This window comes from Capsicum annuum, chromosome 3, assembly GCF_002878395.1.
Source record: "Capsicum annuum cultivar UCD-10X-F1 chromosome 3, UCD10Xv1.1, whole genome shotgun sequence".
Taxonomy (NCBI): Eukaryota; Viridiplantae; Streptophyta; class Magnoliopsida; order Solanales; family Solanaceae; genus Capsicum; species Capsicum annuum.
The window spans coordinates 7791856-7815534 of record NC_061113.1 but is presented as its reverse complement, the minus strand read 5'-3'; the positions used below and the strand labels follow the sequence as shown (position 1 = coordinate 7815534).

At 35.2% G+C, this 23679-nt stretch overlaps 4 protein-coding genes across 5 annotated transcripts; 3 read left to right on the top strand and 1 right to left on the bottom strand.

The window, feature by feature from the left end:
- The first annotated feature begins 5785 nt into the window (after positions 1 to 5785).
- LOC107866585 (probable serine incorporator) lies at positions 5786 to 12070 on the top strand. 2 transcript variants are annotated; one of them, XM_016712615.2, is made up of 14 exons: positions 5786 to 5909; positions 5989 to 6046; positions 7113 to 7328; positions 7757 to 7833; positions 7975 to 8134; positions 8303 to 8327; positions 8440 to 8529; positions 8665 to 8836; positions 9092 to 9165; positions 9509 to 9578; positions 9917 to 9988; positions 10293 to 10426; positions 10636 to 10709; positions 11480 to 12070. In XM_016712615.2, the coding sequence occupies exons 3-14, from the start codon at positions 7124 to 7126 to the stop codon at positions 11569 to 11571; spliced, it is 1245 nt and encodes a 414-aa protein (XP_016568101.2). In that variant the 5' UTR covers positions 5786 to 5909; positions 5989 to 6046; positions 7113 to 7123; the 3' UTR covers positions 11572 to 12070. The 2 variants fall into 2 exon arrangements, with proteins under 2 accessions (XP_016568101.2, XP_016568098.2); XM_016712612.2 differs by having other exon boundaries at positions 5787 to 5909; positions 8662 to 8836.
- Positions 12071 to 13082: 1012 nt separating this feature from the next.
- On the top strand, positions 13083 to 14435 carry LOC107866584 (dirigent protein 16). The gene is made up of 2 exons (XM_016712611.2): positions 13083 to 13596; positions 14042 to 14435. The coding sequence occupies exons 1-2, from the start codon at positions 13143 to 13145 to the stop codon at positions 14335 to 14337; spliced, it is 750 nt and encodes a 249-aa protein (XP_016568097.2). The 5' UTR covers positions 13083 to 13142; the 3' UTR covers positions 14338 to 14435.
- A 243-nt stretch (positions 14436 to 14678) lies between these two features.
- On the bottom strand, positions 14679 to 16258 carry LOC107866582 (F-box/kelch-repeat protein At3g23880-like). Its single transcript, XM_016712609.2, has one exon. It carries the CDS (start codon positions 16153 to 16155, stop codon positions 14932 to 14934), a length of 1224 nt encoding a protein of 407 aa, XP_016568095.2. The 5' UTR covers positions 16156 to 16258; the 3' UTR covers positions 14679 to 14931.
- Positions 16259 to 17062: 804 nt separating this feature from the next.
- LOC107865720 (beta-glucuronosyltransferase GlcAT14B) lies at positions 17063 to 23618 on the top strand. The gene is made up of 4 exons (XM_047408985.1): positions 17063 to 17892; positions 20634 to 20709; positions 20831 to 20946; positions 22883 to 23618. The coding sequence occupies exons 1-4, from the start codon at positions 17241 to 17243 to the stop codon at positions 23389 to 23391; spliced, it is 1353 nt and encodes a 450-aa protein (XP_047264941.1). The 5' UTR covers positions 17063 to 17240; the 3' UTR covers positions 23392 to 23618.
- Positions 23619 to 23679: the final 61 nt, after the last annotated feature.

Below are 23679 nucleotides of genomic sequence, written 5' to 3'. Positions count from 1 at the left end.
CAAAAAATTAAGTGTAGGATGAAGACAGAATGGGCGGACCTTGTAATGAGCCATTTGATTATATTATGGTACTTCTAATTCTCTTTGGACGGCTTTGGGATCAAACATATTTCAATCATAATATTTAAAATCCCTCTGATCGGATGAACCCTCGTGTCAAAGGCCGACTTCGCCCCTGATTGAGCCGAGTAAAATACTTAGTTGCTGAATACTAGGATAGAATAGTTCACCCTCATTGTCTCCCTAGTCTTTATGTTAGCTTCCTGGATATTTGATTGTAGTTTACATTCCTACTTGCATGTTATCTATTTTTGCAATGTCTTTGGAGCATTCTTAAAATTAAACCGAAAGTGTCTATGTCAGAACTCGATTTACGAGTCATGATTGACATTCACTATATCCCTTCAATAGGTAAATCGTAATTTCGAGTTAAACACAATGGGTTAGCTTGGTGGAAAATGCTAATATAGGCGAAAATTAACAACACGCTGATAAATGAACACGATAATTGACGTAAATATTTCTGACCTCTTGAGTGTGAACTCTCAAGATCAGCAGCTTTTTCAGCACTAGATAGTGTGAAGATCTAATGTCATAATAATTTCACTCAACTATGGTAATATGTTCTATAAGTATTTTCTAAACGTTTCGGAAAAGATTAAGAAATTAAAATTAGAAACTACATAAATAATACTTACAATAATTGATAATTCAAAATGTATAAAAAAATATTATAAAAAAAAACTAGGGTCAAATTTGAATTGATATAATTATTTCCCTTTGTACGGCTTTATCGAGGTTTTCATATACAATCAAAATGGTAGATGAAATCTATACATAAGGTAACAGTTATTATTTTGGATTCTTCCTTGCAAAAGTATATATGGCAAACTATTTGTGACAAACTATAGCAAAATTAATTGAATCTTATTTTTATTGATCAATATTAAGTTAGTGATCTACTATCATTTGTGGAACTAGTGTATTAATTTTTAACTGATAATTATATGAAAATTATATCATTTAACTTTTTTAATTTTTTTGAGTATTTTCTTATCGGTTAAATCGAAAATCGAATCGTTAAGGACAAAAAATCGATAAATAGAAAATCGATAAGAAAATATTTTATGGATTTGGTTATTGATTTAGCTCATTTAAAAATTAAAAATCGATAAACTAAACCGATGATATAAAAATCGAACCGAACTGATTAATGCACACCCCTAATTTAAGTAGGTAAATAGATGCAATTAAAAGAATTTTTTTGTTACACATTTTGAAAGTGATGGAGGAAGAGGGATAATAAATAGGAGAGAAGAGACACGAGGCTTTGAAGTTTTTGAAAAATTTAAAGTTTTTTCTTTTTCATTTTTTATTGTTGATTTGGCAGAAAATTAACTCCATCACGCGTGTGATGGAGTTTGAAATTACACATTTTGCCACATAGGTCAAAAATGGTCACACGATGTACTAAAACAACAAGTCGGGGGTACTTAAGACGACTCAAAGTTCATGTGTACCATGATAAAACGTGACAACTTCAGAGGGTAATTGATATTTCTCTCTATTTTATAATTCACACTTATATTTGTATGTTATAGTTCACATTTGTATTTATATTTTATAGTTTGCATTTGTATTTATGTTTGCTAGTTCGCACAAACGAAAATGAGCAAAAATAAAAAGGAAAAAATGAAAAAGAAAAAAAGTGGAAAAAAAAAAGGAAAAGAAAAAATGAAGAAATAACGGAAAAAGGAAAAAAATAAAGAGTAATATAAAATAGAGAAAATACATAAGAAAAATTGTGAATTGCAATTAAGAACAATTAATAGGCAAGAGAGAACTATGAGTTGTAATTAATTGAAACTTAAGTTAAATAGGATAGGAGTTTATGTTTGCTAAGCCATGTAGTTATTCCTAAAAAAAATATCCCTCAATTTTTATTAATTGATTAACTTTACCCTTGTTCATATTTTTAGGCTTAAAATATCCTTACTGTTATACTTTGAGGCTAAAAAGGCCCTTGCCATAAAAAAAACTTAATTAAAATACCTTTTTTTTTTTACAGATTTTCATCATGGCTTTTTAAAGTCCACGTGACCTGAAATCTGGGTGAGGTGTATGCCACATGACATGCCACCTAATCATCAGATCTTTTAATTTAGAAATTTCCTAAATCTTGTAGAAAACCTTTTTTTTGTTCTTTGGATCTTTTAATAAAAGTTGAGGGGTATTTTTTTATTCTTTTCCCTAATATCTATGTAGTTTAATATTTACCCCACAAAAAAGTTTTACTGATCTTTGTATGACTTATAAATGTATGACGGTTTTGAATCATGAAAGCAACTATTGATACTTGTATTAGTATAAGTCGTCTATATTACATCCTTTAAAATGCAAGCCTTCTATAGACCTTGTACCAATGTAGAATATTTCGTGCATCTGACTATTTTTTTTTTGTTTTATTTTGTTTTTACAATTTTGATGATACTATACTTGGGATTTCCCTTCCCCCCCCCCCCCCCCCCCCCCCCCAAAAAAAAATCTTGTGGATGGAACTGAGAAAGGTCCTCTTTTCACATATATAATTTCTATATTATTCCAGCTAAACCTCAACAAATCCATATTTCACTTGCTCCCAAAAATGAGTTTACTGACTCACTCTAAAAGACACAACTAAAACCAATTATATCATACCTAACAGCTTATATCATTATTACTAGGGTCTTATCAATGTACTAAAAAGAACAAAAAAAGGCAGTTCAAATCATTTTTACAATTTATCATTGTCGTTATAATCTTAAAATTAAATTAGCATAAACACAAAAACAGAAACAACATTTTTAATGGGTAAGTAGTAAAAAGAATTTTTTTAAAACATAAATCATAATTGTATGTGCACATGGAAAGAATAGATTTGAACTATGCCACCTACTAGCCCCTAATGACAATTTTCAATCTCAAATATTATAGAAAAGAAAATAACATTTCCATACACATTCTTCTTTGTGGATTAGCTAATATATTATTGGGTAAAATTGAGAAATAACATACTTATTCGCTTAATTATGAGTTTTATAATTACATAATATAGCAAGTTTTATTTTGTATTTTTGCAAACTGTTGCTACAAAAATACAAATACATATGAATTTTACTGCCCTTATGATCGATATGTATTTTGTATTTTTGCAAACTATTTATTTATACATATTTGTGTGAATCTTTTTTAATATAAGTATAATCTCAACAAAAATTATTGAGTTCTACCGAACCAGTAAATTGAATGGTAGGTCCACCCTTGCATGGATGAAGTACAAACTAGCTAAGTATTAGTATAGTATGATGTATATAGGTTAAATTAATATAAGGCATCAAAATTCATACTGCAAAACTCTAATGAAATGCTTTTCCTTATAATTTTTCATTTTTTTCTTTTCTTGGTTAAAGTTAATAAACACATGATATAAAGCTTATTGCTAATGATTATTTGCTTAATATGTAAACACAATTATGAAAATTAATAACCTCGAGCACCGGTCCCTCTGTCCAACGGTACTTACTAGTAATATAATATAAGTAAATAATTAATTATAATTCCCCTTAAACGCGTAATTAACATGGACCCATTCTTTCCTATAAAATAAAAGTTATAGACACCGTCAAGATGTCAATGTAAAGAATTTTTACATCATCATATCATTTTTATTTGTTAATGTACGTTTACACGTATAATATTAATCTAAACTAATTAGATAATACGTAAATCATAAAATGAGAACTTACATGTTCTTTGTGCATGTAGCGAAAAACAAAAAATTAGTGATCGGTGATGGAAGTATTTTTAAGATGAGTTATATCTCTATTTTACCAATGCATTTATCTATAAATATCTTTTGAGTAAATTATAATGTAAAAAATTTATTTATACTGACGATGTATATAACTTTAACGTTAAATAAAAACATGCATGGCTGTCATAGGTCTACTAACCTAATTATTTGTCATCTTCTCTTTGTCCTGCATGGCTTGAAGTCTTTGAAAACAATCAAAGTGTCTGCTTTTAGAGCCTAAATTCCTGTTTCTTCCTCTTCACTCTTTTACTTTTTTAACTTTTTTTTTTTTAAATTTCTTTTGGCTAGCAATATCAAGAATAAGATTATTTGGGGAACATTTGATGAATTAGCTTTGTATAAAAATGAGGATAAAGAAAAGTACTTCGAGTCTTTTTCTCTTTTTCCTTGATTTGGTGTTGAACATTCTGATTTTTGATAATACTTTTAAAGGACAAATGTAAACATGGTTAATCAAACATAGTATATTACGTACTACAACAACATACCTAGTATATGGGGTGTAAGCGTATGCGGTCCGTAACACTACCTGATCAGAGGTAATTGGGTAGAGAGATTGTTTCTGATATCAAGATAAAAATAGTTTATAAAAGGACATAGCACATGAGGAATAAATGGGTATTAACACAACAACAAAAAGTAACATAACAAGCCTCACAAAATAAAATAAACCATGTGATCTATGATAAAATATGAATTATGAGTTTTCGTTCACAATGTTCATTAGGTAATGAATGATAATTTATGTATATTAGATGATTTTTTAAAAACAAATACAAAATTTTAGCTAAAATTACTGAATTCGATCAACCGAAGTCATAATCATACCAATTGCTCAGCCTATAAGGTTACTTAGAAGACACTTTATAGGTAAATATATATAACATATTAGTAAAATATATTAATCGTGTATAATTTTTTTACACTATCAAAATAAGGACAACCTGATGCACTAAGCAGCACGCCCACACTATGCGCGGAGTCTGAAAAGATCCAGTCCACAAAGATCTACATTTCTGTAAGAGACTATTTGCACAACTCGAACCAGAAAGATCACTCAATTGTCAATAAGTGCTACACAATAACTTAGTTAATAAACTCTTGAGATGAAATGATCAGCTAGTATGGCCAGAAATGCTTCTCCATTATACTAGAGAACTTTAGGGAAGAAGGAGATAGTTCTAGCTAGGAACAAACAACTTTTGTTACTATTAGGAAATTCATTAAATATTTGTAAGTATACAATTACAAACCTAGTAACTAAAATAAGAAGGAGAGCCTTGGGTTAACTGGTAAAGATGCTGCCATGTGATCCCAGGAGGTTGCGGGTTCAAGCCTCGGAAACAACCTCCGACAGAAATGCAAGGTAAGACTACGTATAACAAATCCTTGTGGTCGGACCCTGCACATAGTGGGAGCTCCGGGCTGCCGTTTTTAGTAACTAAAACAAGCTTGGAGTACTTTAGTGGCAATTTCAGCACTCATAAACTTAAAATCTTGACTTCGCTTCTGATCCTATGTTATAGCCTCTTATAAAAATGCCAGAAATGCAAAGTAATACTGCGTATAATAGTCTTTTGTGGTTTGGTCCTTTTCCAAACCCCCGCTTATAGCAGGAGCTTATTACACCAGGATGCCCTTTTTCAGAATGTGAAATAAATGAAACTCAATATGTACAACACTACAACGACAATATACCCGTGTATTCCCACACAATGGGATCCGAGGAGGCTATATAAAGTGTACGCAGTCCATATCACTATTTCTCTAGACCCCTGTCAAGATCAATATGTACAACACTCCTAAGACAAAATATAATATGTATAAACTCCAGCTGCTATTCACTCCTATAGTTATAGTCAGGGTGCTCTACATGTGAAAAAGTTGGTAGTTGTTATTCATGCTTGAATTATTTAATACAACCTCTCTTCTTTATAAAAAATAAAGAAAACAATCATTCTCATAAAGAGCCTTAATTTCTCTCTCACCTGCTTTAGAGTGTCTTGCTTACTTGCACTTAAGTCCTAAGCTCCAACTTCAAGAAAAGAAAAGCTTAGTATGTATACTTTTTTTACTTAGACAACTTTAAATAATATACTAATGTTTTTTATATTCTAATCATTCTCTATTACTAGTTGTGTGTTTTGAACAAGCTTATTGATGCAAAGTCCAATTCTGGTGAAAGAAATGCAGGTACATTTTAACTATATATAGTGGAATTATAAACAATTCTATTGTGTTGCTTAATGGTTTACTCAAGAGAATAATTGGTTGTAAAAATGATGTTTTGTTCTTTGTTTAATTTGGTGTGAAATTCAAAAAGTTAAATTTTTTCTTGGTAGTTACTAGTTGGTAAACAAATAGAGAAAACCTGATGGTTTTACAATGAACTCTTCCTTGTAGCTTATTTTGTACTGTATAGTACGGTTAGGATCCATCATAAATTGACTAGTTTTACGTTGGCTGTCAGCAATGCGAGCAAGCTCACACAAGCAAAGTTGTTGTAGCTTATTTTGTTCGATTTTGTGAGGGTCCATCATAACTTGACTAGTTTTACGTTGACTGTCAGCTTACCACAACCATCCTCCGATCCTGGTTTGGGACCGGCAATGTGAATAAGCTCACACAAGCGGAGTTATTGTAGCTTATTTTGTTCGGTATTGTGAGGGTCCATCATAACTTGACTAGTTTTACGTTGACTGTCAGCTTACCATAACCCTCCTCCGATCCTGGTTTGGGACCGGCAATGTGAATAAGCTCACACAAGCGGAGTTATTGTAGCTTATTTTATTAGCAAAAGTAAATTTTCTCCTTCACAAGTTATTGAGATAAGCATCGAGTACCCTTTCGAATTATGGCCAAAGTTGCTACAACACACTCCAACTACAGAGGGTCCTATTACCCGCCTGAACTCAATTTTAGCGCATTTTTGTCACCCTTTTGTGTTAACGTGACACCTTTATTACATAAAAATGGGGCCCACATCAGCTAAAAAGGTTGACAAAAATATGCTAAAATTTAGTTCAAGAGGGTAATAGGACTCACGTGAATTTGGAGAGTGTCGTAGCAAATTTGGTCATAGTTCGGGGGTGTACTTGATGCTTTACTCCTTCACAAGTTATTCATATATAACCTACTGAAGAAGCCTAAGCAGTTTGAGTGTTTGACTATTACTGTTTTTGTATGTTGTGCAAGCTATCCACAATGTGATTCTTTTCTCAAAAGATTTTGGTTTTTAACTCTGAGTATCGCTTTAAAGGTTGATGCAAGATGGTAGAAGACGAAGTAGATGACAGTGAGGTAGATCAATGGGAAGAATTCCCTGTAGTATTACAACAGAAGAGTATGGAATATTCAATTAAAAGCAAGAGGTCATCGCGAGCTCGTTATTCCTATGGCATTATATTCTTGATAACAAATCTTATAGCTTGGTTTGTTCGCGATTATGGAGAAAGGGTTCTTCCTGTGCTTCAATGTAAGTCCAAATTCTTACATTGTCGACATTGCAAATTTGCTCTCGTATATAGCTAGCATTGCAATGTTTGTGCAAAACTTTCTGCTTCCATAGTTAAAAACTGACCGCTCTATCACCGAGGAACAACAGGAAATACGAGAACATAGAGTTCAATTCCCGCTCTCAACTCATGATGAATATGGCCTCCGGGTGGAAGATCAAGTCATGGCCTTGACGATCTTTTATGACACGATCAATAACTCACTTCATTTTCTATAAGGCCTTATGACTCATTTCGATCTTGCATATGACTTAGATTCTTCTTTCTGTAAAAACCTTTTTAATGATTTCGCAGTATATGCCTCTTGAAAACTATATGTTATACTTACTATACTCATTCCGTTAACTCTAACATGGACTCTGATTACTGTTTCTCGTTTACTTTGTAGATTCAAAAGCCTGTGGAGATGAAGGAAGTGAATGCTCTCATACGATGGGGGTTCTTCGTGTGAGTTTAGGTTGCTTCGTATCCTTCTTCTTAAGCATACATTTCTGTATAAATATGTGAAAATTCGAAAGACTTTCTTCTGTTCTTTAATGTTACCGTCTTCATTTGACAAATAAATGAGAAATCTCTTACTCTTGTATCCTTGACATACATTATTAGATTTTCTTTTTGGTAATGTTTCTCACAACATGTTTCACAAGCAAGTTGTATGACGTTAGCAATGTATGGCATTCTGGCTGGTGGATTTTGAAGTTTCTCATGTTGATAACTTTTACGGTGATTCCATTTTTCGTCCCCTCTGATTACGTCCAGTTATATGGTAAGTCCCTTGAGGAATGATGGATCTTTCTGATCACAACATTTTATTTTTAGCTTCATGTGAAATTTTCTATTAAATGTATCCTTCATCTTAATTTTCTCTATAAAATGTATATTTAGTCACTCGTGAAATACCAAAAGTAAACGGGGATCACTATCTTTCCTGCAGGTGAATTTGCTCGAGTGGGCGCAGGGTAATATTCACGTCCATCAGTTTACCTTAAGTATATATATAGTCAGTACTGTTTACACTTGCTCAATCTGAAGCAATTTATAGTTGACACTGCTGTTGTTATGTATTTGCAGAGTTTTTCTCATCCTGCAGTTAATAAGTGTGATCGAGTTCATCACGTGGTGGAACAACTACTGGATGCCTGATGAAAGAAAGAAACAAAGGTGTAATTATATTTTGCAGTCTTATTTATATTTCTAGAGCACTTTAAGATCAATCATCTCGGGCTACAGCAATTAGTATCCAAATGAAATTTTTAACTATAATGTACTTACATTATGTCGTTGTTTTATCAGCAGCTGCTCCCTTGGCTTATTCATGTCGACAGTATGTTACATCGCTTCCATTTGTGGAATTGTCATGATGTATGTGCTTTACGCGTCCAAAACATCATGCATTCTGAACATATTCTTCATCTCCTGGACTGCAATTTTGCTGGTAGTAATGATGGCAGTATCTTTACACTCTAAGGTATGCTTTTACGACAGACTAGTTTCCCTTCGGATGTTTTGGGCGGATAGTAAAAGAGTCTGTCAAGCATATCTTTAAGCCAAAGTAAGGCAAGAATTGATTTCTATGATGAACTTATTTATCACTATAACTTACACGTTTTTCTGATTTTTGATCGTCCCATCTACTCGATCATATTTAAGGTAGCGAAAACTGAAAATCCATATCTAGTGATGAGTGCACACATTATTAAAACATGTGTAGCTTATTTTACAGGTAAATCGGGGACTTTTATCTTCAGGAATTATGGCTTCTTATGTTGTCTTTCTCTGTTGGAGTGCTATTCGAAGGTTAGAAACCTTGTTCTGATCTTGTAAATTTAGAATGTTCGACTCTTCTTCAAATCAATTGGAGAAGATATAATACTTTCGCATTGAAGTCGATATTCACAACTCAGTGAGTGCATGCAACATCAAAATGATAGAATAAGTTTTTTTTGGAAATTCGATATTCAATAGCTTGTTAACATACGTTTTAGTTCTAGATGGATGATCATCTCTATAGCTAAAGCATAGTTAACAGAGCGATTAGCGCATGATAAACTAAAAGCTTACGATTCTTTCCCTTATTAATGCAGTAGTTTTTGGTTGTTACTTATGTGATGAAGTCAATCTGATTACACTTTGTTTTCAGTGAGCCTGCCACTCAGAAATGCAGCCCTCAGCAACAAAACAGTGGGCATGGCGGTTGGACTACTGTACTTGTAAGCGTATTTTTTTCATCCAAATTTATTCATGTTAACGACATCAACTTCAGTAGCTTGCTAGTGATACTTAGCAGCAACGACAAGCCAAGTTTAAGAGAATACCAAAGGCAAACATACTTTTTGTTCCTTTCGTGACTGACCCGGTATAGTTCTGATCATGAAGTGGAGCTACCTAGATATATAGTTGTAGACTAGAATAAAGATTTATGTTTGCACAAACATGCATCATATGTCTTTTGTCATTGAGGACAAACATGAGGGGTTCACTAAGCTCTATATCACTTACTGCACATGTTTGACTAGTTCGTCATTGTTCTTTTCCTGGTTTATTACAGGGCTTCTTGATTGGTATATGCGCCATCGTCATGGCAACGTTCTCAACTGGCATTGATTCGCAAACATTTCAGGTGAGCGTATACTGTTTCAGATGTCCTTTTATACTCAATCAAGAGATTTATATAGTTCAATACTCTTCCTCATCCGATCCCTTGCAATCGTGAGATTTGGAGGAAAGTTGTGGATTTATGTCAGGCTTCAAAGTCCAATCCGATTTGATTAACTTGAGATAGATAAAGAATTGAAGCCTCGATGTCCATGTCGATCCATCTGTCTCATTCAGATGGACACAACACGCAAAAATCCCAAGTCATCTTTCGTGTGTATGTTTCCTTTTATCTGAGACATGACTGTATCTTCTTGCTCATGTTATAGTTTCGCAAGGATAAAGTTCAATCAGAGGATGATGTCCCTTATAAGTATGGCTTCTTCCACCTAGTGTTCTCCTTAGGAGCAATGTACTTTGCTATGCTATTCATCAGTTGGAATCTTGATGGCTTGCCTAGAAAGTAAGTATATATTAATACCATGCTTCAGTTTCTTTTGAGCCAAGCGTCTCTCAGAAACAAGCTCTCTACCCCACAAAGGTAGCGATAACGTCTGCGTACATCCTACACTCCCCAGACTCCACTCATGGGATTACACTGTATATGTCGTCGTTAACATTAAACATGTGCTATAGCAGCATTGATTTGATTCAGTTTTATTGTTCTAATAGATGGAGTATTGATGTTGGATGGGCTAGTACATGGGTGAAGATAGTCAATGAATGGTTTGCTGCTACAATCTATTGTAAGTCAATTTAGCTTGTACTCATTTTTTAATGGACAATTGATATCAACTGATTGTTACATTGATCTCATAAGATTTTGATAAACATATATGTTTTCCTTTCCACTTGAAAAAAAACAAAGAGTAAAGCATCTAGCACCTCTGAATTATAACCAAATTTGCTACAACACACTCCAACTTTACAGAGGTCCTATTACTCCAGAACTAATTTTTTTGTAGTTTTATCATCCCTTTTAACTGATATAACACCTTTTGTCAATCTTTTTAGTTGATGTGACACCTTTGATGTGGGACCTATTTTATGTAATAAAGGTGTTACGTCAGCACAAAAGGGTGACAAAAATACGCTGAAATTTAGTTCAGGGGTAATAGGACCCCTGTGAAGTTGGAATGTGTCATAGCAACTTTGACCATAGTTCGAGGGGTACTAGATGCAGAGGTGGAGCCAGGATTTCAGGTAAGAGGGTTTCAGTATTCAAAGAAAACTAAGTCGAAGGGGTTTCAACACCTACTATAACCACATAAAAAATAATTTTAATCATGCATAAATAGTATATTTTTCCGTCGAAGGGGTTCGGATGAACCCCCTAAAGAGGGCTGGCTCCGCCTTTGTAGATGCTTATCTCTTTTTAATTTCTTAAGGAATCCACTGATAAAGTTGTTGCCATGTGACCGATCATGTGTTCAAGATGTGGAAACAGCCTTTAGCAGAAAAAAGTTTATCATGCAATTCATGTATTTCTTACATTCTTCACCTTTCATGAATACAGTGTGGAAATTGATATTGCCAGTAGTGAGACAGACAAAAGTGATGGATCATGAAGAGACAGAAGAAGAGCTGGATAGCACAAGTTCAGTGTGATTTTTGTTAATAGATAAGTGTTGCAAACTATGTTGCTCGGACTCATCAAAAAATGCGACAGTTGGTGTGTCGTCGAATTCTTAAAAATTGTGCATTCTGAAGAATAAGACACGAGTGCAACAACATTTTGAAGAGTCCGAGCAATGTAGGGTGTAGGCACTCTAGAGGTGGCAAAATGGGTAAAATGAACAACCAATGGATTAAAAGATTTACATGAGTCCAATGGCAAAATGGGTAAAATGAACAACCAATGGATTAAAAGATTTACATGAGTCCAATGGTTGGTAAGTTGGTGAAAAATGGTTATTTTATGTTACAAAATAATTTATTGGTAAAGATTTTTAAACTTAAGAGGCATTTATCACCCTTCATTTAACCATTTTACCACTTGTTTTGTATCATGTGTTTGTCATTATTTTTTTTAGGTGTATGTACTTTTAGGCCTTGTAAGTTCTTATTATCATGGGAAAGTTGATGAATAATAAATCCCATATTTTAACTTTGGTCTATATTTGGACATGGATCTTTTGAATTAAAAGTCACATTTTCATAAATTACAAAAATTACCATAAATCACAAAAAAATTAGGTAAAACTATTTTAAAGTATTTGAAATTTTCTTTTAATTAACAAAGAAGATGCTGACACCTCAAACAGTCCAAAATTTCTATTTCTTGACCAACCAACTTAACCATCAATTTCTCACAAGTCTTTCTCAATTATGAGTGATACGCTTCGTTTATTCTGTTTTTCCACTCGCTAGCGCTCTCCTATCCAACCGAGGAGATAGCAAAATAGAGCTGCCAAAAGCAGTATAAGCAGACTTCTATTTCTAGATAACGATAAATTAAAGAGTCTAACAACTTATGAAAAAAGAGAAATGAAAAAAAGTGAGTACTAAGATGGATTAGGTTTTACAAGTGGGCTATTATAGCACTATTATCTTTGATGGACCAGCCTAAAACTAATTTATAATTTTACCTCTCTGCTGAGATATACGACAAAAATTAAAGAAACTAAAGCATTAAATAGAATTACATAATCAAATCATCAAGTCTTGGAGTTGTAAATTTTTTAAAAAAATTATTAATATTTTTGACGTTGAGTTGACCTCAACGCGCTTATTGTCGATTAATTTTAAATATTTTGCCCCACTCAGAATCAAAACGTGTTTCAGTACAAAAGGAATGATAGTTTAGGTAGGTAAAGGGATTAATGAATATTGACGTCGCAAAAATGCGATAATGAATATTGACGTCGCGAAAATGCGATAGTTTGAGTGTGTTTTTGACCATTAAATGTGAATATTTTCTTCTAAATTCTTCTATATTAATTTCATAATCCATATTTAAAGGCCTCACTGTTAGTACATAAAGTATCAAACAAAAATTTATAAGGTTTTGTTGTACTTGCCACACTAACAAAACTCCAACAACACCATCTTTTGAGTGTCACAACAAATCCACTTTTTTCCCCATACTAGCACATGATTTCTATATAAACTAGCTATCCTATGCTCATTTTCATACTCAATCCAACAAAAAAAAAACATCTCAATCCAAAAATCTCAAAATGTTCATTAAATTTGCAATTCTAATTGTACTTGTATCCATTAAATTTGCACCATTTGTAGGTGCAATTGATCATGTAAGTACACCACAAGAACCGATTCTTGAACTGTACATGCACGATATCCTGGGTGGGAATAATCCAACAGCTCGACCAATAACCGGTTTATTAGGCAATATATATAGTGGACAAGTTCCATTTGCTAGGCCACTTGGTTTTCAACCTCCAAAAGATGGTGTGGCAATTCCTAATGCTAATGGTGCAATGCCAACATTCAATATCAATGGTGTTCCACTAGGTACAGGGCTAGCAGGCACAATATTTGCTGGAGTAAATAATAATAACAATAATAATAATGGACAAACTGTGAATACTCAATTAGGCCCTGATGGCTTAGGGCTTGGTTTCGGGACCATCACGGTTATCGATGACTTCTTGACCTCGTCTCCTGAATTAGGTATTGCTGACACGTAATTCTTGACCCCCCCCCCCCTTATTTTTTTACACTATTTCGATATTTAAACATTTCTTTTATATGTTTCCCTTTAATATCGTAAAGTCAAAAACATAATACATAAACAAACTCTTAAATTTGGCCTAAGCCGGCAAGTAAACACTTCGAATTTGAGTATGCACATTTAAACACCTCAACTCGTCTCCACCATGTCAGAACACTCCAACTTACGAAATGATCATTTATATACCTCCAAAATCTATGTTGTCACATCAGCGCCGGGTATCCATGAGACACGGTGGGTGCAAGTTGGAGTGTGTAGTTGTCAGTCGAGACCAAGTTGAGGCGTCTAAATGTACACTCTCGAAGTTGGAGTGCTTACTTGTCAGCCGATGCCATTGCTTTAGGAGATGCATTATTGAGAGAGTTTTTTTCCATTCTTTTACAGGTACACAAAATCTTGGAAAAGCACAAGGAGTATATGTTGCAAGTTCAGCAGATGGAAGTACACAAATGATGGCATTTACAGCTATGTTTGAAGGAGGTGAATATGGAGATAGTCTCAATTTCTTTGGAGTTTTTAGAATAGGAAGTACAATGTCAAGAATTTCAGTTACTGGAGGAACTGGTAAATTCAAAAATGCATGTGGATTCGCTGAGATTCGTTCACTAATACCAGCCGGTCAACATATTACTGATGGCGCTGAGACGTTGTTGAGGATTGTTGTTCATCTTACTTATTGAACGTCTTAATGTAATTCTCTTTGTGTTAAGAAAATGTAACAGATTGTGGATTGTTTTTTGTGTGATGACTATGAATATCAGCTTTGATTTGTGTTACATATCCGGCTCATCGTGGCAAAGCGAATATAACTTTGAAATATTTCAGCAAGTTGTTACTAGTAGCAATGACTTCTTCTTTCATTACTTGCATTCTTCTCGTATCCCTCTCTTTTATTCTTAGTTACTCATCATATGTCACTCAGCGCGAGGCTTCCCTTCATGTGGTGTTAAGCGATGATCAACAACTCGGGTAGGAAATGCTGAAAAGTGGTACAAGAGCTCTTTTCCCCCTTGTACGCTCTAAAAAAAGGTTATGCCGGAGTTTTGGACCCTATGTCGAGGGAGTATGGTTCAATTAACATGTTGTCAAATACATTGCAGATAGCAGAGTTTATGGAAAACAACAGCAGAAACACAACAGTGCTAATACCTATTGTCAAACTTCGAATTTGAAAACAATATCTTTAGCAAATTGGATGTCGAAAACATTTCATGATATGATAGCATACAAATGTAACACGAGAACGAAGGAAAGCACAAGTACCAGCTGGTATTTTACCATTCTTGCATCTCGGGCGTATTTTCATTACTGTCAAGAATAGGCGAAACAAGGCTCTCAGCATAGACAGTTGCAGCTCCAACACCAGTATCATCCAAGTCACGAATCTCCACGCGTTTGTACTCATCATTCCTCGCGTCATACAACATAACACGCGTTCCATCATGCAACAACACTTCACCTGTGTCTGATACACATAACGGTGAGATACAAGGTCCTATTCCCGCTATATAGGGAAGGGAAACCGATTTAGTCCAATACCCTTTCGCGTTATATTCCTTCATTATCCATACATCCAACTTAACTTTGTAATAGTCACAAAACAAACAAAGACAATCCCCTAACTTCCCTAATGACCAATTCAGAATCCCTGGTTCGAAATCTCTTGAATCTCCTAACGGCCTAGAGGAAGAACCATTACAATTACCGCGATCATAATTAGGCAACAGTAAATTCCCAAATCGCTCACTTTCCAGATCAAGCGAAACAATATCCCAGAAAATACAAGATCCATCATTATGTGCCACTGCCCAATGCAGACAACCATTCAAGAAAACACCAGAATCAGGTGAAAAAAGTGCATCAGAATATTTTTTCATACTTCTCCAAGAATCTCCCCTCAAGCTATAAATCTTGAATTTTGCACCATACACATAGTGAATACCATAAACACCATAAATTTCAACAACTTTGTAATCATCATTAGACTCATCATAACCAAAACCATAAGTAACATCACATCTTGAATACTCAACACCAGAAGAAGGCAACTTCTTGGTTTTTCTAGTAGATGGATTCCACAAATACAAGTTATTATTATTATACATGCCAATGCAAGTCAAGAACAAACCATTACAAAAAGAAACTCCAGCTATTATATTAGATGAATTCCAAGGGAAACTGAGCTTGTTAATACAAGAAATGGACTTTTCATGCAACGCAGAATTAAGTGGACAAGAATATAGTGTATGAGGAAGATACCTGGACAGTAAAAGGAGAGTTTTGTTCAATTTGTTGTTTTGTAATGATATCTTTAAATGGGATTTGGCAAAATGAGAAGTTGAAATTAAAGAATGCCATGATTTTGAAACACATTTGAATTTCAAGAGTGGTTTTACTGGTAATCTTGAAAGTATTTCTATGATAATTTCAAGTGGGAAATTTGGAATTTGCATTTGATCATTGGAAATGGAGGAGTTTAATTCATTGGTTGTAGACATAATTGGCTTTAGGATATGAAAAATGATCTCAAGTAAATTGACTTAGAAATGAAAATACCAAACTGATCACAACAAAGTTTTCTTTTTTCAATGTTCCTAATGGTCAAACTCTTATAACTACTTAATTAATTCCACTCTTTAGCATTTCTTTGGGGGTTTGTTGTTATATTCTAGATCCAACAGCACAAGTTTAGGACTTTATAATTACTCCATTTTCGAGATAAAGCATCCAGTATCGCCGAACTATGGTCAAAGTTTCTACGACACACTCCAACTTTACACTGGTTCTATTACCCCATGAACTCAATTTTAGCTTATTTTTGTTATCCTTTTATGCTGAAACGTCACTTTTATTACATAAAATGAAACCCACGTCAGCTAAAAAGGTCGACGAAAAAAATGCTAAAATTTAGTTCAGGAGGTAATAGTTTTCCCGTAAAGTTGAAGTATGTCGTAGCAAATTTGGTCATAGTCAAGGGTACTAGATACTTTACTGTACAATTTTTATCTTATTTTGGTTTCTTATTTGGTATCGGTAACTGCATTGAAGCGTGACTAGTTTAGATGTACACCGTGTAAAGTCCATTCGGAAAAGTACTTTTTACCAAAGATATTTCCCGATGTTTCCACAACACCAAAGACTCAAAATCAAAACATTTGATTAAGAAAGAAGCAGCTATCATTCAGAGCACTAATCACCATCGTGGGATTCATTCAGAAAAAATATCCATCCGAAGAAAACACTCCATACCAAGAATTTTTCTATACAAGAACCTTAAAATCGAAACATCTTATCAAAAAGAGCAACTCCGTCCGCTGCGCCACCTCCGTTTGATGACATGTTTCTCAATATTTGCAAATATGGATACATTCTAGAAACTTTTCGTGCCGCCCAATCACTTTCCAAATTTGAAATAACCAAATTTGAGAATCAAATTAATCATCAAAAGCATAAGCAGTTTCACTTATAAATGACAAAACCAAAGACATCAACCAAAACAATGTAAGTGCTTTAACGTTCTCAGACAATAATTATTATACAACCAAATTCACACTTAACAAGAATCTGCACAAATCCCAAGAAAATGCACCACCACCACCCACCCCCATCCACCACCAGAACCACCCACCCCACACCCACACCCACCCCCAACCCCAACCCCAACCCCAACCCCAACCCCAACCCCACCCTCTCCACCTCCACCATTACCATTCTTGCCACCACTATCTTCTCACTCCTCCTTGTACTTTCCTTCACCTTCACTTCTTCCCCTTCACCCCACCCCCCCTACCACCAACCCCACCCTTCCCTTTTCCCTCATCGTCTCCTCTTCCATCACTCCAACCCCACTAACCCAAATGACCAAAATACCCTCCTGGACCTACCCACCCCACCTATCATAGCCTACCTCATTACTGGATCCAAGGAGGACACTTCAAGAATCATCCGTTTACTCTTTGCTGTATACCATCCAAGAAATCAGTATCTTATTCATCTTGATAGAAAAGCTAGTCAGTATGAACGTGATAATCTTGCACTGTATGTTGAATCTGTCCCACTTTTTAAAGCTGCACAGAATGTTAACTCTATTGGTAAAGCTGATTTTGTGTACCCAATTGGTTCTTCTGGTTTGTCTGCTACTCTTCATGGTGCTTCCATTCTTCTGAGGGTTAATGATCATTGGGATTGGTTTATTAATCTCTCTGCCGCTGATTATCCACTTGTTACTCAAGATGGTATGAATTATCTGTAAAAATTTAATCTTTTTCTTTAGTATGTAAGTGTAAAAATTTATTTTGTTGTTTCAGTAGATCGCTTGTAGTATTATTTTGTAGTAGTATTGTTCTGTTACTATTTGTTGTTGTGTTACTCCTTATGGTCTTTTGTAGTATTCGATATCTGTTACTATCTGTTGTTTTGTGTAGTTTGATTATAGTAGTATTTTGTTGTAGTATTGTTCTGCTATTATTAATCTCTGTGCTGCTGGTTATCCACTTGTTACTCAAGATGGTATGAATTCTGTTTAAAGATTTAGTTTTCTCGTGAGTATGTTGTTGTTGTTGTTGTTGTTGTGAGTATGTTGTATAAAGATTTAATCTTTTTGTGGTGGACGGAGTTACCTGTTGCTGGTGGCCAAGTGGCAGGTATCCCTTGGATTTAGTTGAGGTGCGAGAAAGCTGGCCCGGGCACTCATAGATTTAATCTTTTTCTCTAGAGTGTGTATGTAAAGATTTAATTATTTTGTAGTGGACGTAGTTACTAATATTTGTTGCTGGTGGGAGGTATCCGTGGATTTAGTCGAGGTGCACGAAAGTTGGCACAGATGCCACGGTTATCAAAGAAAAAAAGATTTAATCTTTTTGGTGTCTTTACTTGATTTAGTATTTGTTGATTATCAAATTGTTAGTCAAAACTCTATGGGGTTGTTTTGTAGAGTGTATAAGAACAATACTGAATCGAGTGTATTAGTAATGTTGGGGTTAGTTATGCTAATATACTGAATCGAGTGTATTAGTAATGTTGGGGTTAGTAATGCTGGAATTAGTTATGTTAATATTGTTTCTTATCCACTATTTTGTTTGGTTTAAGGGAAGTTCTGTCTTAACCATGCTTATTCATGTATTAGTTACCCTTGTATTATTAAGTCTATGGTTTGCCCTTCGTTGTGTACCATCCAAGAAATCAATTTCTTATTCATCTTGATAAAAAAGCTAGTCAATATGAACGTTATAATCTTGCACGGTTTGTTGTATCTGTGCCACTTTTTAAAGCTGCACAGAATGTGAACTTTATTGGTGAAGCTGATTTTGTGTACCCATTGGGGTCTTCTGGTTTGTCTGCTACACTTCATGGTGCTTCCATTCCTTTGAGGGTTAATGATCATTGGGATTGGTTTAGTAATCTCTCTTCTGCTGATTATCCACTTGTTACTCAAGATGGTATGAATTATCTGTAAAAATTTAGTCTATTTTTAAGTATGTATGTGTAAAAGATTTAATCTTTTTGGTGTTTTTACTGGATTTTGTAAAAGGGGGCGCCCCGGTGCACTAGGCTCCAGTTATGTGTGGGGGCCGGGGAACGGCCTGACCATTTCCTCTTGCAGTGGAAACAACCTCGTGCAGAAATGCAGGGTAAGGTTGCATACAATAGATCCTTATGATCCGACTCTTTCCTGGACCCATGCATAGTGGGAGCTTTAGTGCACCCGGCTGCCCCTTTTTTTTCATGTGTAAAGATTTAATCTTTTTGACATTTGGGATCACTAATTTGTTGATCTCTGTAAACTGTTTGTTACTGGATTTAGTATATGCTGATTATCTAATTGTCACTGGATTTAGGGTATGCTGGATTATCCAATTGCTACTCAAGAGTCTTAAGATATGCATATTGGATGATGTTGAAAATGTGTTCTTTTTACTGTTCTCCTGAAATTTTTGCTTATGTAGGAACTGATTTTTAGTGGATTTAGGATCCTAATTGTATTTTGCTAAAGATGGAATATTTGTAGAATGCCACTTAGTGAAACCCTTCGCGGTAAGGAGTTACCCAGTTATCATGCAAGTATTTCCATGTAATGCAGTGTAGCTGTAGGAGTTCTTTTGTATAGTTACTAACACCTGATATCTCTATCTTAGAATTAGAACTTATAAAGTTCGGTCCGCCTCTAGTTACTGCCCTTGGCAAAATGTGGCATTGTGCAACAGATATAGCAGGACCTTGGACTTAAGTTTAGCGTTCCAAATTGTGATCCTTTTGTTGTAAAAGTAGCAAAGTTTGTCTTGAGTTAAACTCGAATTTCAACAACAAAAACTTCTCTTACCTGGGGGACTTGAGCTTGTCTTGGCTCTCTTTGTTGACGAATTCCAAAGGGAAAATTTGATTAGGATATTTAAGTTGTTATTTTAAGCTTTCAATTTAACTCAGGAACTTTTTCTCTTTTTTGACTTATAACATGATTAAAGAAATTATTCTCCTTCTGATCAAGGTTTATTAAATTATATTGATACAACCTATCAAAACTCAGTGTTACTGAATAATTAATCTCAAACTTGTTCAAGTTCCACAAACAGGAGTAATCTGTATATTAGAAAGTTGGTTCATTACCTGTTTCCCTACTCCCCCCACCCTCAATCCAACCGAATATTTTCATCCAAGTGTTTTTTATGTATGTTTGATGACAAATTAGTTTGAGCTTTCCGCCCCTTTTTCTGGTGAAAATCGATCACTTGAGATAAGTTCAATTGGCATTTGGATTGGTTATTGCTAGGATGTAGGCTGGTGCTTTTTCTCGACTGTGGTATTAGAGGATGTAAATCGTGCTGTTGCACATAGACATACGGGTTTTCCCTTTTCCACTAGTGTTTATGACTTCAAACTGGCATTAAAATTAGATTCTATTCAATGGATCTAATTATGTCATTTGGACTCACTTTTCAAAACGATGACTAATCTGATGCTATTTTCTGTTGATTTTCAGATCTTCTACACATTCTGTCATATATGCCCAAGGATCTTAATTTTGTCAACCATTCAAGCTACATAGGGTGGAGAGAGTATGGCCATATCCTTTTCGTATTACAAGTTTCTATCTGTGCTTTTTCAAATATGCAGATGGATAGAGGCATGTAATGTGTGGTTGTATATCTTAATATATGAGTATATTGGATGTTCCAGGTCACGGAAGTTGAAACCAATAGTTGTTGATCCTGGGCTCTTTCTTGAAGAGGAAGATGAAGTATTTTATGCAACTCAGAAAAGGGAACTGCCGGATGCTTATCGACTATTTTCAGGTCAGATGGTTGTGGCCATATTTTCTACATTATTAATGATGAAAGGGTGAATATACTCGTGTTATTTAATCCTATTTAATCCCGTTGAACGTTTGATTAGAAAAAGAAATAGCCTTTGACATGAAGTGGACAGTCTCAACTTTAGTTCCTGTTACAAAGAAACAAGTAAAAATGAAGTAGAACATAAAGATTGTAAAAGTAATTTCAAGATGCAACTAGAGAATTTTGGTAGCAGGGCATGTTTGCTAGTCTATTTTGTGATCAAACAGCTGCCTTAGTCTCTTAGAAGATAGCAACCGCAAGCAAATCACCTTGTTTCAACAAGGCTTTCTGTGACTTATCAGTTACGGAGCACTTATGTATATTTCTCTAGTCAATATCACCAAATGGTACTTAATGAAGCATTTTTAGGGCCAGCCCTGTGCACAAAATATCCCGAGTTGACACAGGGACGCACCTTGAGGAGTGTCATATAGACAGCCTACTCTAATGCAAGCATTAGTGACTGCTTCCACGGCTCAAACCCATGACCTACAGGTCACACAGACAACTTTACCGTTGCTCCAAGGCTCCCCTTCCGGTACTCAATGAAGCAGATGACCAAAAAGTTTAAAGTAGTTGAGAGGGCATAAATTTGTTTCCAGTGTTTGGTTAGAAGCGTCTGAGTACCTCTAAATGTCCATCCTTCTCCAAGACTTTATGCAGAAAATGCCAACTAAATAGCCATTTTTCTAGCCATTTTAGCTACATTGTACACAGATAATCGATTTCAATTTAGAATCAAAATCTTTCACTCGATGAGATGCTCAAACTGTCTATTATTTTAACTTCTTCAGTTGATGAATCAAAAAGACTTGATTCCTCGACCTCAGCTTCTTCTTCCATCTCGAGCTTCGGTTTCCCCTGGTCAAATTTTCCTTTGGTTGCTGATATTTCCTCCTGAGAGGGTGAGAGGATATATACCTTTTTGTCTTCTGTAGAGCTAATGGATCTTATCTTCTTTAAATTTAGACGTAGTGGTTTACTTATGAGGCTGATACAAAACTGATCTCGTCCGCCTGCTGTGATATCATGGTATTCTAAGTTCTGGATGGTGGAAATTCACCTGTTTTAGGGAGAGAGGTCAAAGAAAGGAGTTAGCGCCTCCTGGTTTTTTCGTTGTAGTATTATCCTTATTTGGTAACGGGCAAGCTTGTGAATTCAAGTGAATTTTTTCATCAATCAAAACTGCAATGGAGAAAGGACAGGCTTGTATCTTTATGGAAAGGCATAATACATAAACAGACACTCGAACTTGGCCTCAGTTGGCAATTAAGCACTCCAACTTTGAGAGTGCACATCTAGACACCTCAACTTGGTCTCAACTGGCAACTAAACACTCCGAATCATCTGCATTGTGTCTACAGTCTTTTCCAATCGCAAAAGAACTGAGTTTTATTTGCATAAAAAGGCTTGTAACTCTCGTCTTTACATCTTAATATATTCTCTTAGTCCATCATCCATGCCTTCCTAAGAAGTTCCTACTTTAAGCATTCTGTTTCCTCACCCTTCCATTGGGTTGAAAAGAAGGAGAATAAGTAAATGGGAATGCTCAGAGCCTTAGACAAACAAGATCTCATCGAAGTCTGCCCACTCGAGAAGAGTGTGCTCAACAAGTGATACATCTAAAGCCAAAATACTACATTGGATGTATACGTCTTAGATTTAAAAAGAAGCAAACTTGGCAAAAGAACTAAAGCGATGGAAACGATTTGGATGAGTTTAAATTGTTTCACTCTCATACTAACAAAACTTGAGCCGAGGGTCTATTGGAAATAGCCTCTCTACTTGTAGGGGTAAGATCTGCTGCGTACATACTACCTTCTCCAGACCTTACACTGCATATGTTTTTGTTGTTGTAATTCTAATACTAACACACTGGTCCTTCTGGCTCCAGGGTCTTCATGTACTATCTTGAGCCGGAAGTTTATCGAGTTCTGCATCATGGGCACAGATAACCTGCCGAGGACTCTGCTAATGTACTTGTCAAATTCACCATCAGCGGCATCTGTTTACTTCCCCACCATTCTGTGCAATTCACGGAAATTCAATAAAACAACAATCAACCGGAACATGTGGTATGCTTCATTTAACTCGAGACAAGAGGCCCGTCCACTCAACTCCAGTGACTTCAATGACCTGGTGATGAGTGGAGCAGCATTTGCTACACCATTCGAGGCAAATGATCCGATTCTTGACCAGATCGACCGTGAACTTCTACACCACGAGCACAATAAACCAGTGCCTGGCGGATGGTGTTTAGGTGACAACGTAACTGACAAATGTACTCTCTGGGGAGATGCAGAAGTTCTAAGACCAGGTCCAGGATCAAAGAGGCTGGAAAAAAGTTTTGTCCAGATTTTCACTAATGATACATTTCGTTCTAGTCAATGTATCTACGAATAGAGCTCCCTCAAGATGGGAACATACAGAAGAGAAAAATACTCAAAAATGTCTTCTTTCTGCCTGAGACTCGGAGAGAATCACACGAGCAAAAATATACAGAAGACCAAGTGCCTCATGCAGTTCTTTTGTTAGCAATTTTGATAGAGAGCTGAGTGTTGTATTTTGAGTTTGGTGATGTTGTATATTGACTGGCTACTATTGAGGCAATGGAAATCATTTCCCACAAATTTCTTCAAGTCATAGAATCTTTGCATTGTCATATAACATCTGTCTCCTTGCACACTTTTC